The following is a 19,915-nucleotide window of genomic DNA, read 5'->3' on the forward strand; positions in this document are numbered from 1 at the left end:
CAATGTAAGACTTTTCTATTCTCTTTCAAGTTTACCCAAGACAAATTCTTTGTTGTAACAGCTCTGTCACTGTGTATCCATTATACAGATGCCCAGGAGCTGGACAATGCTATCAATTGTCAAGACCTCTGAGCAGTGTCATTTGGGAGAAAGTCTACAATTAGTGAAGCAGCTTTCTACCGCATGCTCAGGGGTTTGGGAAGGTTATACTAAGCCACAGATGGGCACTGGGCTAGTGGGCAGAATCCAAGTGACGAGGTAAATACTATCTAAATATCTAACGCAGTTGATCCTGATTTACAGTAGTTTGATCTCAAAACCCTTTCACCAGCAAATAATATTGTATTTAGTTATTGCATATCCAGTGCAAAGAATATTTTGCTCCAGTGGTCTCTCTTAGATTAAATGTATATGAACATGAGAAGCTTCAGAGACTATAATAAGAAAGTAAGACAGCAACAGGTGCGTGTACTTGTAAAGTAAACTATGCAATCTGGACCCCATTCAGTTTTTTTAAGGACTGAAAATTGTCTTGTACAGATCCTGAAAATTAAATGTGGACCATTTCAAGCACCCTTTTTTCATTAGGGATGAAGCTATAAACTGATTAATTCCAAGCACAAAATAAATCTTTGTAAAATTGCATTGGATCCAAAGGGTTTATGCATATTCCTAACAGCTCATCCTAAGAAGAAAGAAAATGTTAATATGTAAATCTATCCATAAACCCCATTGCATAAATAGCCTTAACTGAATCCTGCTGCCCAGCTTAGCCCCTTTTACTTAGCTGGTGATGTCATCATTTTAGTTGCCAAAACACTTGTTGCTCTCCTCCCTCTTGACTACTTTAGTTCCAACACGGAGACTGGGAATCCAGATTGCATTGGGAGATAGGCAGAGGCTGAGGAAGAAATAATATCTGCATTGACCTAGGGTCCCAGAGGCTGAAATACTGGGTTCCATTTGTCCTCTTAAGGTAAAACCATGGATTACTTTATTAAGTCTGGATTTTCCATTGCAATAATAAAATATAAAGCTGACAGAACAACATGGGGATGCTGAAATTTGCGTAAGTGCATGCACTAGGCTTTTAATAGTTGACAAGGTGAATTAAGACAGTTTCCAGTTAAACCCTTCTGTCTTCATTATGCTATATCAAGGCTTCTCTTATTTTCATCTTAAATGTCCTATTCTAATTTACCCTTTTCTTTAAGATTTTTGTTTGTATGGGTGCATATTTTTTTCTTGCCTAGAGCTTCTCTCTCCTTTCTTCAAACACTGTCCTTTTTGACATGACATACGAATCATATTAAGTGGTGCAGTATTCATTACACATGCTAACATCTCTCTGTGTGTTCAGAGATGGATACAAAAAACTTAACTTGCTGTGATGGAATGAATCAAGCTGTAGCTGAGGCAAAGTTTTTTCAAGTAGCATGAATAACATTACTATACAAAAACTATAGCAACTTGGAAGTTCAGAAGGACCATGAGAAAATCTTATTTAATAGGATTAGTTCACAAATTTTATGATGTTTTTCAGAAACAAAAAATATATAACCCTGGTCCTTCCTATGGTTTTAGTAGAATATAAATCCTCAGACTTGATTTCTCTTCCAAGCACTTCAAAAAGGCTGAGTCTGGTGGTTCTCTTAAGTTACACTTGCAGTATTAAGTAAAAATAATATTAAAAATATAAAGAATAAGCAATATAAGAGCTTTAGCTTTGCATATCCATGAACATTTTCCACCCAATCTATTTTTAAATCTGTGAAACTATACAAAAAGTAGTTTTTAATAATGGTATTATTTTTATAATGGAATTTTAAGTATACTGCTCATCAAAATAATAAGTTTGGGATTTGTATAAAAAATAACTCTCATTGCTCCCTTTCCATGTCTACTTGTCATGTGAAATGTATTTCAGAGTGACACTGAGAACATGTCTTGTCAAACAGTGGTAATCAAAGGAGGCGATAAGCTGTTAGAGATACTTTTTGCATTTTAGCTTCTGCAGCTCATACTAACGTTTAGCAATGAAATAACATTTGCTTATATAATATACCTAGCTTTGTCAAACTTCCTACATTCATGTATCCATGTTGTTCATGTTTTCTTTAGGAGAGGCTGTGACCTGAAGGCTAAGCTCAAGGACTCCGGGAGGAGTCTCTGAAGTTTTCCCTTTACTTCAACTATTGCCCTCCAGTCTTCCCCTGAATATTCCCAAAAATGGAACGGTCCACGCAAGAACTCTTCCTTAACTTCATGATTGTCCTGATAACTGTGCTTCTCATGTGGCTTCTTGTGAAATCTTATCAGGAGTAAAAGACAATCTCATACTCCTTAAATTCATTTAAGCATGCATCTCTACAGAAGTATGTAACACCTCCTGTACAACAGTGTGACTTCCTTTATATTCGATAATGTAATGATTTTTTTACTCTCATGCTTCTGTTGCTTGTGCTGATAGGTGCTTTAATGGGTCTATGATGATGTAATTATTATATTCTGTTGTGACCCAGCTGTAAAATGGACAAGGCAGGGTCCTCAGTAGTTGCTACATATGACACATAGCAGTTACTGCAAATGTCATACACTGACCCACAATGCTTACCTCTTTGGTATCACCACCAGGCTCACCGTGGTACAAGACTGTAATATTCAGTATATATCTTCATAAACTGAAACAAAAAAGGCACAAATTAACTTAGCTGAAAGAAAGTGGAACTTTTCTTTCATTCACTGTTGTGCTCGCTTGAATAAAGAAGATGTAAAACCATGTTTTGTAGCTCTTGTTATCTCTTCCTCCATCTTTTAAATGAATGATATGGCATATTATCCTCATTAATAACATGCAGCTGACACAGATTTTTGGTGGCTTGTAAAAATACACATCCAGTTAGCTACTGTTGAATCACACTAGAAATCATCTGGCTTTGCTACTAGTATCCACACCAATATCGCATGAGCTGATCCAGAACCACTTTCCTAATAAAACAGCCAGAGAATATTCATAGCTAGTCTATTATCTAAGGCATGGATTCTGCAAAAGAGAGAGCCTCTGCTGTACAGCTGCTGTTGCCACATGACTGCATTTCAGATATTGGGCTTGGGTTCCAGCTCTGGGGCTGGCCTGGCAGGAGGAAAGACATGGTTCAGCTCCAGCTGTAACATTTTACAGCACCCTCTGAACTGCTATAATCTTTGCCTGACTGCAGCAGTCCCCAGGGGATGGCAGCAGCACAAGAGCACTGGAGTGTAACAGCCAGAGGAGCAACAAGGCAGCGTTACACCCTGAGCAGCTGCTATGCTACCAGCAGTGATAGGGACTATTTTTGTGTCAATCCCCCACACCCACCTAAGGCAGTGCCTGGAGGTACTGGCCTGGTTGCCCCCAGTCATGGTCCTACATTCCAGTTACATCCTTCACCACCCTCCCACCACCCCCAGTGTGCAGCCCTACAACAGGGCTAGCAAGGGAATCGGGGGGTAACTAGCTCTGCTGACATTATGTCACATGGACTCTTCCTGCACTAAAGGGATCTTCTACTAGCTACTTCAGCCAGCTTTAATATACTGATACACCAGAACGCATTAGGCTTGTTGGAAGCTAAAATACTCTCAAGAATTCAGACCCAAACTCTTACCATTATATAAAATGAAGCTGTTGTTAAGAAGGGTGAAACTTTCAAATACATGTATTGGCTGACTTCCTCTCAAGGACCTTTTAAAGAATGAGTAAAATTCAAGAGGTTAGATTTTCTACCCAAGGACATTTTTGTTATGCTTTTATTTAGAAGGATAATGGCAGGCACAATTTGGAATCTGGATGGTGCTTTAAAGGAAGACATCAAAAGCTACATTTTGTGCTCCAGCAATTCCATTCACTAAATCTGCAATGTTTAAAGGCTTTTATTAAATGATCATTTGCTTTCTGTTTACTCTCTATTTTCCTTTCTGGTTTGTAATTTTTTTTCACCTCTAGTCTTCTGTTTCAAAGACATCTGCAATGATCTTTCTTCAGTTAAGGGAATACATTCCCACCTGTAAGAAAATCCTTTGTTTAGAATTCAGAAAGAATAAGATCAAAACTTGTTTGCTCTTCACCGTGATTGAAAATGTCAGATGAAAAGAACTTGAAGATGTGAAGTTTCTTGTGCGAAAGTTGAGACATTTAAATTGGTCTGTTCCAACAAAGACAGTGGTCTTTGATCCACCTCATACCAGGTACTACCTTGAGTCTTCTAAATTAACAAAACTTGTTTGCATTCCAAGACCTCATCTGAGACTTGCAGAAAAGTCTGGATAAGTACATTGAAAATCTATTTTTAAATGCAGCAAATATTTTTATAATTCACTGTGAAAGTGAATTATTCTCATCTTTCACGTACTGTGTCTCCCTATCCCAGCTGAATATTATGGCTGTGTCCAGATGAGTGCGGTTGTGCAGTATGTGGTGCTGCAAACACATTTGCAGTGCCACATATCGCACAGTTCTCTGCACTCGAAGGGTGTGTTGCCTATGCATGTGCTGTGCTGGGTTTTTTTTCCCCACAGGGTTTTTTGATCCCTGGATATCCAGGGGTTAAAAAAAAGGGGGGGAAAAAAACTGGAGCAACATATGCTCAGCCAGTACACACTGCTGAAAAGTGGAGCCGAGCTGCCCAGAGCTGTGCTCTGCTGCCACCCAGGCTTTGAACAGCCCTGGAAGGCCCCAGGGACCCAGGTAAGGCTTCTGGGTGCAGTGCTGACTCCAGCCCCCACTAACTCCACCCAGGGCAACATGCACTCACAAAAGTGTGCATGGCACAGGTGCTCACTGGGGATAAGTAATGGCAGTGCAAGGTGCGCCGCCGCTCCTAGTCGCCAGGGAACCAAATGTCCACGCATATCTGGATGCACCCTATGTCCTTACCTGGTATTATCAAATATTCACTGTAGCTTAAAAATAGATTTCCAGGTTCTCCTGGGCACCACAGCATTAGACTTAGAACGCTGCAGCTCTACACTCGACTTCGGCCATTTCAATATGACCTGGTAGGACCCCTCACATGATTGGAGCATAGCTGTAGAGGGCTACACCCTGCACAGAAGGGTGGAGGGGTAGCTCTCTACATGAGACAGTACACCTCTCTGGAGGCTGCCATTGGTTCCAAAGATAAGCATCCTGAAACCCTCTGGGTCAAACTGGGGGCGAGGTGAGAGAAACCTAACTGTAGGCCTTTACTGTATGCTACTGAACCAAGGAGAGGAGCTGGATCTCGAGTTCTCTTGAGAACTGGCAGAGGCTGCATGTACAAGGGACTTGGTTGTCATGGGTGACTTCAATTACCCGGACATAGATTGGGAGGAACACTTGGCTAGATCAGATCATTCAAGCAGTTTCCTGACTATGATCAAGGAGATCTTCCTGACCCAGGAAGGGTAAGGGCCAACCAGAGGTGACAGTCTCCTAGACTTGGTCCTGGCCAAGGGAAATGATCTGGTATGTGGCTTGAACACTAATAGTAACCTGGGTGACAGCGACCATGAAATTATCAGGTTCACCATCCACTGCAAGGTTGACAAATCAACCAGCAGGATTGAAGTCCTGGACTTCAAAAATGCTGACATCAACAGACTCAGGACATTAGTGGGGGAGATGATGCGGGACCAGGAAGGGAATGAAAATGGGGTGCACAAAGAGTGGTCATTGCTCAAGGATACAATCCTCGAAGTACAAAGAAAACTATTCCTGCAAAGAGGAAAGGTAGCAGAAGGGCTGCTAAGCCCTCCTGGCTTAATAGGGACAATGTGGTACTCTTAAAAAAGAAAAAAAGAGGTGTACATACAGTGGAAGCTAGAGATGGTCCTCAAGGAGGATTATACAATTATGGCCAGCACTTGCAGGGAAATGATCAGGAAACCCAAGGTGGCGACTGAGTTTAGGTTAGCCATGGGAGTCAATGGCAATAAGTAGCCCTTCTTTAGGCACGTAGGCAGTAGAAGGAAAACAAATGGAAGTGGGGGACCCCTGCTTAACACCTCAGGACAGCTGGTAACTGACAATCAGGACAAAACAACCCCTGAATGTGCACTTTGCTTTGGCATTTCACTAGACCAAGCTGAAAGACAAGCGAGATAAGGCTCAAAGGGGGCATGCCAGGAATGACAGCCTCCCCAGTGTGGATGCTGAGTGGGTGCAATACCAACTAGAAAAGTTAGACATTTATAAGTCAGCATAACCAGATGGGCTTCATCTGAGAGTGCTGATGGAACTGGCTGAGGTCATCGCAGAATCTCTGGCAAAGCTCTTTCAGAAATCGTGGTGCGTGTGGGAAATCCCTGAGTTTTGGAAGAGGGCCAACATTGTGCCCATCTTCAAGAAGGGAAGAGGGAGGACCTAAGCAACTATAGGCCAATCAGCCTAACCTCTATCCCAGGGAAAATCTTGGTCTTGTCAGAAGATAGGCTGCAGATATAGGCAGATCTCGACAGGCTCAAGAGTTGGGCAGACCAGAACCAGATGAAGTTTAACACTTACAAGTGTAAGGTGCTCCCTCTGGGGGCAAACAACCCTCAACATACATACAGGCTCAGTGGTGACATCTGGACTTGCACCGTGGCCGAAAAGGACCTAGGGGTAATGATTGACCATCGCATGAATATGAGCTGTCAGTGCAAGGCGGTGGTCAGCAGGGCAAATAACACATTGGGATGTATCAACCGATGCATCTCATGTAAAACTAAGGAAGTGATACTCCCACTGTACTCAGCACTGGTGAGACCACAGTTGGAATACTGCGTCCATTTCTGGGCACTGCACTTCAATAAGGATGTGAAAAAGCTTGAGAGAGTCCAGAGAAGAGCCACCCATATGATCAGGGACTTGCAAGGCAAGCCATACAAGGAAAGGCTGAGGGAGTTGGGTCTCTTCAGCCTAAAGAAGAGAAAGTTGAGAGGGGACTTGATAGCAGCTTACTGCTATATCAGAGGAGTGCATCAGGAGCTTGGTGAACAACTGTTCACTAGGGCACCCCCAGGGAAGACCAGGACCAATAGATACAAACTCCTGGAAGGCTGCTTCAGGTGTAATACCAGGAAAAACTCCTTTACAGTCAGGGTGTCCAAACTGTGGAATAAACTCCCTCCATAGGTGGTGCAGTCACTTACTATGGAGGTTTTCAAGAGGAAACTGGACAGTCACCTCGTTGGGGTCACGTCACCCCTGCAGTCTTCCTGCCTAGAGCGGGCGGGGGGGGGGGCGAAGGGGTGGCTCAACCCTATGATCTGCAAGGTTCCTACCAGCCCCTAACAATGTATGACTCTATAACATGATAAGAAACATATCATACACCGCTGGATTGGATGCATTATTCTTATTATTGCGGATAACAGTAGAGGTTGAATCATACAAGGAACAATTTACCACCTTTGATCTAGTCAAAAGGTTGTTACCATTGTCATTATCCTTCAGTTTCATCTCCTGGCTGAGATAAATTTTCAGATAAATTTTGTGGTGGTTGATAAGATACTGTCTAGAACATATGGTTACAGCCCTGATGCACTAATTTTCAAAGTTGACAAATTTACACCATGTGGTTTGAGAACCATTTCTGGTTCTCAGAGTTGACCATCACTGAGCATTTGGCTCCATATTTGTGATGATGCGCTTTTTGTTTCCAGCTCTGATCATCATTACTGTATTGATTAGTTGGGTAAACAGAATTTTGCAGACAAGTTCCTCCAGCACCACCATATCTACTTGCAACCATCTAGGATTAAATAGTTTTCCATTAGTAGTCACTAGATTAGCTGTATTGAGACCATGGAGTTATTCCTGTCTTCCATCATTCATGTTCCTATCCCAGCCTGAAATTGTCTAACCACTATAGGAAATTTGTTAGGAAAGCCAGTCAGAGATAGAAACTTCCAAAGGTATTCTTTAGTGATCATATTACACATTTTATATCTTTGTAAGATTAGGCATTGCAGTAGTGAACATGTGAGATGCGGGATTTGTGAGGTGGGGAATTATCTTTTATTGAATCAACTGTAGTTGAGAAAGATAGGAGGTAAGCTCTCATGCACAAAAAGAGATTTTTCAGGTCTGGAAAAGAAGTAGATACAGGCTAAGTTATATATTTGTTAGCACCACTGCTTTGGTTTAACTTCATTGTGTTAATGAATGTGATCACTTAAAAAAAAAAAAAGGAAGTGGTGAGTTAACTTGTAGAGTAAAGTTACCAGAAGTAATTATGGACCAGGTAAAGAACAGGAGATATAGTTAAATCTAAGATAATTAGATTTAGAGATGGATGATGCGGACTGTATTTTTCCTCGGGTACTGAAGGACGTTACCTGGGTGATTTCAATGTCCGTGTTGAATCAGGCCATCAAACACAGCAGGGTATTACTGGCACGGTGTCACTGGATAGTGTGATAGACTGGCTTCCTATGCCTAACAAAGCATGCCACACATTCTGACTATTACAAACACTATCCTTCTGTTTCCAAATAAAAGAAAAACTTTCTGGATGCACCTTTGTCCCACACATTGATATGTGATAGAATATTATATCATTGTCTGGCAAAAATAATTAGAACTCTGCCTGCAGACCAACACAGCTACAGCAGCTGGAAAATCAAGAGCAGTTTCCTGAGGATGAAAATATTTGATTCAGCTATTTGGCTACAGTCTTTCATGGCTGTTGTCATTTGCACCATATCCCAATTTTTGTTCTATTGGCTGGGATCCTGGCCATGTTACATCTGTCAGATTATACAGGATGCTCACTGGCTAGGTTTACAGATGACACCAAGTTATGGGGGAGCGTGGTCACACTTGAAAATAGGCTACAGTTACAGGCAGACCTAGACAGGCTGGCAAGTTGGGCGGATTGGAACCAGATGAAGTTCAACATTGAGAAGTGTAAAGTGCTCCATCTGGGGAAGAACAAACCCCAACATACTTACAGACATGGTGGTGCCAAGCTGACTAGCACCATGACTGAAAGGGACCTAGGGGTAATAATAGACCACCGTATGAACGTGGGCCATCAGTGTGAAGCTGTAGCCAGCAGGGCAAACAATACTCTGGCATGCATCAACCAATGCAAGGCAAGCCATATGAGGAAAGGCTGAGAGGGAGACTTGGTAGCAGCCTTACTGCCTTACTGCTATATCAGGGGAATACATCAAGGGCTTGGCAAAAAACTGTTCACCAGGGCACCCTTGGGGAAAACCAGGAGTAATGGCCACAAACTCCTGGAAGATCATTTCAGGCTTAGCACTAGGAAAACACAGTCAGTGTGTCCAGACTGTGGAATAAACTCCCTCCAGAGGTGGTACAATCACTTACCCTGGAAATCTTTAAGAGGAGACTGGATGATCACCTTGCTGGGGTCACCTGACCCCAGTTGTCTTTCCTGCCTAGTGCAGGGAGCACTGGACCTGATGATCTTGCGAGGTCCCTTCCAGCCTCTTACAATCTGTGAATCTATGTATCATGGGTTAAGAAGATCATGGAACTACAACTTCAAATACCACCAGTATTTACAAATGAGGGTTTGGTTTTTTTTTGTATGGCCAGAAGTTTTCAGTTTGCAAATTTTCCCTCAAAGTTGAAATTGCCTTTGGAAAATTTAGATTAATTTTTCGTGTTTGGCAAATTATGTTAAGGGGTGGATGTGGGAAACATTTTCTGATAGGATCTACAGAATATATCAAGATAATCTGACTGCTTATGCCAGCCGTTCTCAACCTATTTAGCTTTGAGGCCCCCGTATAACTTTTGTGAATTGAGCAGCACCCCATTTAAAAAAGTAATGTATTTATTATACTGCTTAACAGGGCTGGGAAGGAAGAGGGGAAACTGGCAGGGAAGAGCTTCACTCATATCCTCACTGGAGCCTGTGTTTATCTCGCTTCTCTCTCCTCTCCTGGTAGCATCCTTCAAATGCTGTCACAGTGCCATGTCTCCTTGACTAAGAATCCCTGGTTAGGCATATACTTTCTCTCTCAACTACACTGAGAAAAATCTTAAGAGCATTTAACTTCCTCAGCACAAAGCAACTGAAGAGCGGTTCTATTTATACAACTATGTTTGGAAATGCCCCAAAGGCAATAGAACATCTTTTCAATCAAAGACGAACTTTTCAGAGCAATTGATTGTTCTTCCTTGTGGCATGAGTTAAGTAAGATCAGAAGTCTGACAAATGCTGACAGTATCTGATTATAATGGAAAGGGCACTAAATCGTTCTTCACTTAAGCAGCTGAGATGGTTTATTCCCCATACACAGCATTTACCCATAGGTTATTTTCTTAATGTTCTGTATTAGAAATCCCTTTGGCATTTTTCCCAAGTCCATAAAAACCAGATGGTCATGCCAATCAACTCTGACCCGAGTTAGAAGATTTAGCTGTCAGCTTCTAAACAGAGATTACAGTATTTTTAAAGCAAGAATCTGTTTCATACATCCATTAACTTTCTATGCACACTGCAGCAGATCCCTGGCTGGTGTAAGCCAGTGTAACTACACAAATGTAACTACTCCAGTGTAACTACAGTGTAACTACTCCAGTTCACACCAACTGACTCTTTATACCAGACAGCTTTGCAATAGTTCTTCATAATAGGGAATAAGCTAGGGAAGTGTAAGGAGTTTAGTTTTGGCACAAATCTTAGCTGTGCATGTTCATATCCTCCCTTTTTCTACAGTGGGTGTGTCTACACAGTTACCACAGTTGCCTAATTAGCTCCACAGTAAAACATCAGCATCTACATGTGCTATTAGGATGGAATAAACTAATCAACTTTACCACAGAACAGTACTGCCAGACACAAGTACTATCATACAGCAGAGTTATTTACTCTGCTACAGTACATGTGTAGATGTGGACAAGGCTGGCTGGGGCATGAGGGTGCTTCAGTGTGGGGGCTGCCTGCTGGCTAGACCCACACTGAAGCACCCTAGTTCCCCAGCCAGCCCCTCCACAGCACTTAGAGCCAAGAGGGGGATCAGCCCTGGGCCTGGCAGGCTGACACCCTGGCCCCCAGCCAGTTGGGGCTGTGCTGTCCTGGCACAATGTGCTGTGGTCCCAGGTGCACATGCAAATGGCATGCCTGGGAGCAATAAACTCCAGTGCAGACTGCGCCAGAGTTTATTCAGGTGTGCTAATTGCACATGTAGATGCACCCAGTAAGTAACTTTGGTTACCACATGTAATGAACTCAGCTGCCAAGATCATTGAAGCTTGTACATCTTACTACACTTCTCCCCCTTCCCCCCACCCCCAACTGTGGGGTGAGCCTGAGCTATCAGGAAAACTGAAATCCTGGTCCAAATGTCACATTTTTCATTTTGTGTTACATTCTGTCTCCTAGGAAAGGAGTCAGCAGCCTTTAATCTTTTTACCTTGAGACTATCAAGAGTAGTACATACCATAAACCACCCTTGGGAGCTATCACACTCCATTCTGTTTTCTACACTGCTGTCTTGACCATTTACAACAAGACGTGGAAGGTGTGCAGCCCAGGTGGCATACTGCTTGAGATTCTAGGATGTCAAAGCACTTACCATTGACCCTGATCTACAACAGTCTTCTCATTCCCTTAAAAAGAGCTTTCCTACTCTATACATTTGTGCCATAGGCTATGCAAACCTGGACTATTTCCTGATGCATGTCTTGGGAATCTGCACATTCCTTCATGTACTTGACATGCCTCTGGCCTTGCACTTTATTATTACATATCAGCATATCTATACAATGCTAACTACCCAGTTGGAATGACCTCGTTTTTCCAATCTAAGCTATGGAACCAATCAATAACCCAGGACAGATTTGGAGTGTACGTCTCTTTGCTGAAGTATTTAAACATTTCCCAGCCAGTTTCCTATATTTAAAATTATATATACTCCTTTGAGATAGGTATTTTAAAAATGATGTCCCTTATCCCATATTTTTGCCAATATCTGAGTATCTCAACAGAAATAAACAAAGTCTTTCAGAAGAGACTAGACAGCTTTATCTCTATGGATAATGGGCCATATGCTCAACTGATTTCAATCGAGCTACACAAATTTAACCCAGACAAAAATGACCCAGTCTTCCTGTGGCTTGGCTTTGAGTAAAAGTCTAATCCTGCATCATATGAATGAAAGTTTAGTGTGGAAGGTAGCAATAGACCTATTGCTTTCATGCAGCAAAGAACAGAAAGGATGAAACATTAGGAACTCATACACTGTTTATGTCCTCCCTGTCCTGCATTCCTTTCATTTCAGAATGTGTTTGCATTATGCCAAATGCTAGCAAAGTCTCATTTAGACTACATTGTTCTGTGTTTCTTTAGTTGCTAAATCAAATGTTCCGCTACAGGCTCTTTGTTTTCAGCTCCTAGGGGAGAGGCAGATTCAGAGATTCTGAAGTCAAAAGGGATCATATTCTGATCATTTGATCTGACCTCCTGCATAATAGACCAAAGTAGTCTTGCATCAAGTCCAAACAATCGGTTGAGCTATGACACCCCTTTTAGAAGATATCCAATCTTGAGAAAAAGACTTCAAATAAGAAAGAATGCACCAGTTCCTAGGCACGTTGCTCCAAATATTAATTACCTTTATTGTAAAATGATTGCACCATATTTCTTTCACATTATTATTGGCTTTCTTATATTTCTTGTTTTATAGTTATGACTTCATTCGTCAAATTCCTTATGAAAACACTCATCAGTAATAACTCCTGAATACTTTGTTAAGCAGCTTGCCATGCTAAAGTATCACTGTGGTAATTTTAAGTGAGTAGCATATTGAAGAGAGAGATGATCCTGTAAAGATGGAAAATTACTATATAGATTTTCTGATATTCATGCTCTTTAATGGAATGAAAGATCATTTTGTGAAGCATGAGAGACACTTTAAATTTCTAAAGGGCAAAAAGGCTTTGGCTATTGTCACACTAAACCCCCCCCCACATTTCTACTAGCAGATGTTTACTATAAGCATTCACAATGTCACTGCAACATACCGCAGAATCCTGGATGTTGCTGTAAACAGTTGAAGTATTACAGGGGGTTTCTTCCAACACTAAATACTTTTGAGCATCCAACAAGTAGATTAGGAAGTATTTATCAAATGACCTGCTGGTACACCAGGAGGAGGAAAGGGACTCCCACTCTAAACTAGAAACGGATTATATCCTTTACAGATTTAGCATGTTAAGAACTGGGATAGTTAGCATTAAACAAAAAGGCTTCTGGTGATCCTAGCTGGGTTGGAAGGGATGAGTGCAGTTTGCTTTGCTCTCAAGCACAGGGTGCTATTCTAGATCAGATGCTACTGTAGCAAAGAATCAAGGTAACTGCATCCCTGAGGCTCCAAAGGTTTCAGTTCTCAACAGCTGAGTTATCAAGAGAGTGAAAAAGGGGAATATATGACAAGAGGGAAGCATTAAAGAAGAAATTAAATACAGTAATGAAAGCTCTTATGGGAGGATCTTCAGTTTTCTTGATAGTTTGCACAAGCCTTTATTTGACAGCCATTTTCTGCAACATAAAAATAATTCGACATGCTGACTTTTCAATGAGACAGGAGACCTACATTTCAAAGGTCAGTCCACCCAAGGGGAATACATGCAGTTGATCTGTGGTTCATCTGTACAGAATAGAGAGAGATTAGAGATTCCTCCCCACATACTATGGGGAAAAAAATAACACTGCAGGTATTTGTACTTTGTTTATCCTTTAGAGCAGTGGTCTCCAAAGTGGGGTGCACGCAAGATGATCCATTGGGGTGCAGGAAGAAAATATTAGAACTTCTATTTATATTTATTTTTTATCTAAAAAATAAGAAAGAAATTAAGCTTTACTAATATTTAATATACAGATTGACACTGGCACCCTCACCTGGGCCATATGTCAGATGGTCATGTGTCACGTACAGTACGCTAGTAGTACATGTATATAATTTATAAATAAATAAATATACATATATTGGAGGTGCGTGCTCAAAAATTTTTAACTGATAGGGGTGTGCGATCAAAATAGTTTGGAGACCACTGCTTTAGAGGCAGGAGGAAGGAGAGCTAGCCAAGGTGCTGAAAGCAACAATCCTAAACCTGCCTTGTATTGCTTTCATGGTACTTGAATGACAAAGAAAACCCCTCAAAAATTTAGAGTCCAGAGGCAAGGTAGTTAGCCATAGTAGTCTGCAGTCAGGCAGAAGGGAGGAAGGGTGGTACCTTAGAGACTAAATGTTTGAGAGAGGCATGATCTTTTGCAGGCAGCAGCCTTACTTCACCAAATGGAGTAGGCTGTTAGCTAGGAAAGTTCATGCCTCTCTGAGCCAGTTAGTTTCTAAGGTGCCATCGTGATCTACTTCCTGCCAGTCTAAAGGAGGAATACAGATAAGCATTAGGTGTAGGAGAATGAAAGAGAGAAAAAGAGAAGCAAGGTGAACATAACTACTAATGACTGCCTATTACAACCTCACTCCACATAGGAAAGGAGCTGTTACAGAGCCTTGGCTCTTTAGTTCAAGCTGTAAAAGGTCACACTTTAGCTTCAGGGATTCCTTTATTTCATTATCCAGAGTATTGGGCAGAATGGTGTCTCTCACACTAAAATAACGTGTGAGCTAAGGATTTCAGTGCTCACATCTTGGGGGTTGGTTAGTTTAATTGAAGTCCATGTGCTGACATGCACCCCCACATGTTCTGAAAGGAGTAAATTGACTTTAAGAGGCCTTTTCAGAAGAAAGTTTGTTTTGAGGAGAGTGGGGAGTTATGCTGGATCAGTTACAGGCACCAGGGCTACAGGAAAAGGGCATGAAGGCAGATAAAAAAAGAGACTAGGGGATATTTAGCCTATTATTTATTAGGACCCCAGCATGCTAGACAGAAGACAGAGCCCCTGCCTGAAGCAGCTTATCTGCTAAATGGCAGCTGTTACCTAAGGGAGAGATTAGAAGTGAGAGAAGAATGACAGGGTCCAAAAGGTGACATCAGCTGGATTTTACAGTCTTTGATGGGAAAAGTAAAGTAGCCTTCTGGTAGACCAAGCATGAGGCAGTTATGGCAACCAAGACAAACAGAAGATGATGAAGTGCCAGATGAGAGTTTTACCTATGTTACCTCTCTCAACAAAGATCCTTCCAAATCATCAGGAAGCAGCACCGATGGCCCGTGAAGTCAATTCTGACCATCTTGCCTTTCAGAAGGTTCTCTCATGGCTAAAATAAGGAAATAGGGTCCAGGCATCTGAGGAGCTATGACTGGTTTTACCAGTGACTCTCGGTGTGCTGTTATACCTAACAGAAACACACACAACCTCTGCTCTGACCATGGGACAGCAACAGCTGGATTACTTATATAGACTACGTTCCTGAAGAAGAGGGATGTATTCCCAGTAGCACTTACTGAGTTGATATAGCCCTGACTGAAGCATAGTTCTAACTGAAACAGGGAAAATTTATGTCAACTCCTAGGTGGTGAAAACAATTATAGTGAATTGCATTGTGGGCAAAGGATTACTGCTCACATTTAGGGAAGAGTGGTCTGACACAGGCTGATTCATATGAGGCTTGCTCTTGAGTTTTATGGTTGGCTTTGTATTTTCTAATTACAGTTATAGATTGAAAAGAATGTTGGCTTTGCTAGAATAAGTAATGACTTTATCTGTATACATTCAGCTCACAGGAAAATGCATATGACCAATGCCAGCATTTTCCTACAAACTCTAGATGAACTCCCATCTAATTTTTGGAAGTCTTATATAAAACCTGCATAGCCACAAACTAAGGAACATAATGAATAATTAATTCCTTATCTGATGCATTTTAGGACTGTTTTCTGCAAAACATGTTTCAATAATTCATGTGAGTTTTAGCTGTACTGAGAAGCCAACATAGGCAAACCCTCCACCAGCATACATAAACATTTTGCACTGTTTTTCTTAACATAGCCAAGAGATTTCATTACTATAGAACTCCGACTCACATTTGACCAAAATCCAATTTAAAATAGAAATTGCAAGTCATTTAGGCAGTTATAGACCTGTAAAAGCTGAAACAAGCTCTATACAGTAACCTTAAACCATACATTGTGCAGATCAGCAATGGGGGAGCTTTCCAGGAGTAGTAGTCTTATGTTCATAATTCTAGCTGTTACACAGCCTTCTGTAAGATACAGATAGGTGGGTGAGTTGGGCAAACAAACCATACCCACCCCACAAATTGTATTAGATACAGAGGAAGCCTTTGATTTAATATGACCATGCATAGGGGCAATCAAGATCTGTAGCTTCCCTACACAGACAAGGTAGAACTGGATACAACTTGCTATTTACTCCTCAGCTTGCACACAGAGCAAACCATAGATATCAAACTGTGGATCAGCATGCAACAGGATTATTGTTTTCATAGAGATAATAAAATAAAAGGGCAAAAAGAAAACTGCATTGTGACAAGTGACACACTAACTATGCCCCAAACAGGACAGAAATGGAAACAGAACCTCTTCAAAGCCACTACTTCTTACATAACCAACGGGGGTGGGAAGGGGCAGTGGGCAGCATATCCCATATCACATCTTTGGTGGTCTCTTGGGGTACCTGTAGATGTGCTGGGAGGTTGCTCCGACACGCCTTAATTACAGTGCATCAGAGCAGATTGCTGGAGCATGGTAATAACCAGCAGCCTCCTGCACTGAACAAGCTTCATTTCAAGCATCCCCACCGCCATCTAGAAGCATGGGGATGCTGATACATTAGAAGCTGCAGTGCTTTAATTAGAGTGGCATTTGGAACCACTAATTAACACCCTCCTCTCTCCTGGAGCACGTGTAAAAGTGCCCTTCAATTCAGCAACAACATTAAGAAGTGACATACATTCACCAGCCCAGATCACAGCCAGCTCCCAAAGCTCCACAGTCCATGCCACACTTCCTACTCCAAAAGTCTGCGGTAATTTCAATTTACAGCATTAACAGGGCACTGCTCCAGCCACAGCTTCCTCTTCATCATCATTCCTGCAAGGTCATTTTGGGCAGATGGCATAATTATGGCCGTTTTTTTAGAATCAACTGATTGCTCAAGTTGATGAAGGAAACATCTCCTCCTCCAGCCCACTCAGGCAACTCTCCAATATAGCTCTGCAATCCAAGCCTACTGTGAGAAGAAGCCAAGTGGGATAGGCTTCCAAGACTTAATGCAGCAGAGACAAGTATTACATTCTATTTTGTTTAATATTAGACTGATACCAGTAAGAGAGAAATAAATTAATTTCGTTCCAGAAGTTGGGGGCAGGGTGTTATTAGCAATAGCCAAGAGTGAAAATAACCATCTGACTATTGGGCAAAACAAAAACAGATTAATAAAATCCTAAAAAAAAAAGCTAATGAAAGGCTGATGCTAACAATAGCAACATCCCCACTCACGCTTATAATCAAACAAGAAGGATGCAGATCCTCAGCCTGCATGATCTGTCACAGCTCCATAGCAGTCAATATAGAACTGATCATTTAAGGGAGCTGAATTCATTGCCCATTGACAATGAATACCCTAAAAGTCCAGAAGATAATTTCAATTCACATCACTAACAGAATGCATTTGGGTCAAAGATTTTACGCAGTAGCATGAAATTTGGGAAACTTTTGTTCTTTCACACAGGAAACAAGTGTATGAAACATCTTAACATACAAGGCTCTCCATTACTAATCCATCAATAGATCTGTGCTGACATTTCAGCATCACATCATCACGCTAAACCTTTCAATACTGCGGTTATTCTTGTGTGCGAGAGCCCAAGAAAGGTTATGTTATGCAATACAAAGCTGCTTGGGATCATCGATTGACGCAGAAAAAGTGGAAAGAAGCTTTACAGGGATACACTCATTTCACAGCTCTTTAGTACACTTCAAGAACACTTGGTAATAGTCTCCAGGTTCTATCTAAGCATCCTTTTAACTCAAGTAATGTTAGCTGGACACAAGTCATAGTCAGATGATATTTAGTGCATTATTTAGTATAGGAATCTAAGCTTGAACAGCTTATTAACAAATAGCCACTAACTTGGAGATTCTGACTTCACTTGTTGAAATCCCATGGCCTATGTTACAGATAAGGTCAGAGTAGATGTTTGCAACAATCCCTTCTAACCACAAAAACCTGTTCTTCTAATTGATAGGGTAGAACTTGAATCTAAGGCTCACTTCTGCTAATATGTAGCAAAATTAGCATTTTACAACTTTAACTGTTCTGCATGCCATGAATAAAGCAGTGATTGCTTTAGTAAACAGTAAGCCCAATTTTATTAATGTTCAAATCTGGCAAAATAAAACCGCTTCTTAAAATGTTTCTATCTTCCTTCCCTCCTGCTCATGATGAGGAGTTAACATCAAGCAAAAATACATCCAATATAAAGAAGTTTAAGCAAAAGGTTTATCAATAAATAACCCCCATTGTCTATTTCACATAAAGGAATATGCAAGACGAAAACATTCAGTTCCATGAAGGAAGCACCAATGAGGCTGGGAAAAGAAAAACAGGAAATTAAGTCTCATGGAAACATCAGGGTAATCGCAGAAAACTGGAATATATGTAATAGATTAGAATATATAAAATCCAATTTTGTACATACAGTTTAGAGGGGAAAATCTGAATTTTTTTTTTTAAATAAATTTATTGTTGTGTCTGCAAACATGTTTTCCTGAAGTACTGGCACCACTGCTGTGAAATCCTGAAACAGACTATAAACAAAAGTGAAAAATGCAGAAAAATGCAAGCAGTGAAACAGCAATATCAGCTCAAAGGGATTAAGCTTTTTAAGGCTTTTCAGTTTTCTGTAATTGATGGCAAGATGTGCTGCTTAAATTGGTGGCAAGATGTGCTGCTTTCTTCAACAGGAAGAGTCTGCCATTTTACACATGCAAGTGACATCCTCATATGTATTGAAAAGCTCAGAGGTAAGCAACAGACCCATAGGCTAGGGACAGACGTTACACATAAACTGGTTTAAGTGATCAGAAACTGATTTAAAACTGTAACAGAACAGACGTTCAGTGCATATAAACCAGTTTGAAAATGGCTGAAACCAGTTTGACATAAACCTGGTTGAATGAAGTATCAGACTTAACTGATTTGGATTAAACTGGTTTATGAATGTTTGTCCCACACCCCTTCCTGGTTTAATTTAAACCAAACCTGGCAGGGGTTTTTGCTCTAGACAACAGGCTGGCCCTGCCCCTCTGTGCCCTGGCTGGAGCTCTGGCAGAGATGGCAGGCACAGTAGGGTCAGCGCGTCTTCCTAATACCCCTTAGCACTCCCCGTTCCACCTGCTTAAGGGGATTCTACCCTCCCCTCTCTCACACCACAGACCTTAGCCAGCATGTGGTATGCTAACTAATGCTAAGAGGTTAGGCAGATAGGACAAAGGCAGGCAGGACAGGGCTTTTTGGAGCTAATCAGCAGGTAGCTGGTAATGTCCTTGTGTTTCTTCCTTGGAAGAAGTTGTTTAAGAGCTTGAACTAATGAGAGAGGCTTTTGGTTTCCTGATGGGCTGATAAACACTGTGTTATCAACTCCCTGCTGGGCTGGTCAAGAGCAGGGAGGGGTAGGGGGAACCCCTCCCTAATTGGAGTGTCCTGCCAAAGCCTAGCCACACCCTGCCTCAGCTCAGACATGGGAAGGGAAGGGAGGAGTGCTCTAGTGTCCCCTGGCTTCTAGCCTTAGTCACTGCAGGCATGTGTCTGAATTTTCTCAGTCCAAAGGGAATGTTTGTATAGTTAGCAAACCGGTTCAGCCTAGTTAGGTTAGACTATCCTGAAAACATTGAATCAATTCAGGCTCAGGCTTTTTGAATGTCTGTCCCTAGTCATACTGACTTATTTACACTGAGGAGCTCCCAATTTGCAATCCAGTGCTCAGCCACTAGGCATCACTG

At 41.5% G+C, this 19,915-nt stretch overlaps 1 protein-coding gene across 1 annotated transcript; it reads left to right on the forward strand.

Moving 5' to 3' along the window:
- Positions 1-827: 827 nt before the first annotated feature.
- Positions 828-2,779, forward strand: SLN (sarcolipin). The gene is made up of 2 exons (XM_019529678.1): positions 828-976; positions 2,122-2,779. The coding sequence occupies exon 2, from the start codon at positions 2,230-2,232 to the stop codon at positions 2,323-2,325; it is 96 nt and encodes a 31-aa protein (XP_019385223.1). The 5' UTR covers positions 828-976; positions 2,122-2,229; the 3' UTR covers positions 2,326-2,779.
- The last annotated feature ends 17,136 nt before the right edge of the window (positions 2,780-19,915 follow it).

Source organism: Crocodylus porosus, unplaced genomic scaffold (genome assembly GCF_001723895.1).
Source record: "Crocodylus porosus isolate Cpor-Errol unplaced genomic scaffold, CroPor_comp1, whole genome shotgun sequence".
NCBI lineage: Eukaryota > Metazoa > Chordata > Crocodylia > Crocodylidae > Crocodylus > Crocodylus porosus.

Excerpts from the sequence above, each read along its gene's own strand:
- SLN (XM_019529678.1), top strand. The coding sequence starts at position 2,230 with ATGGAACGGTCCACGCAAGAACTCTTCCTTAACTTCATGATTGTCCTG.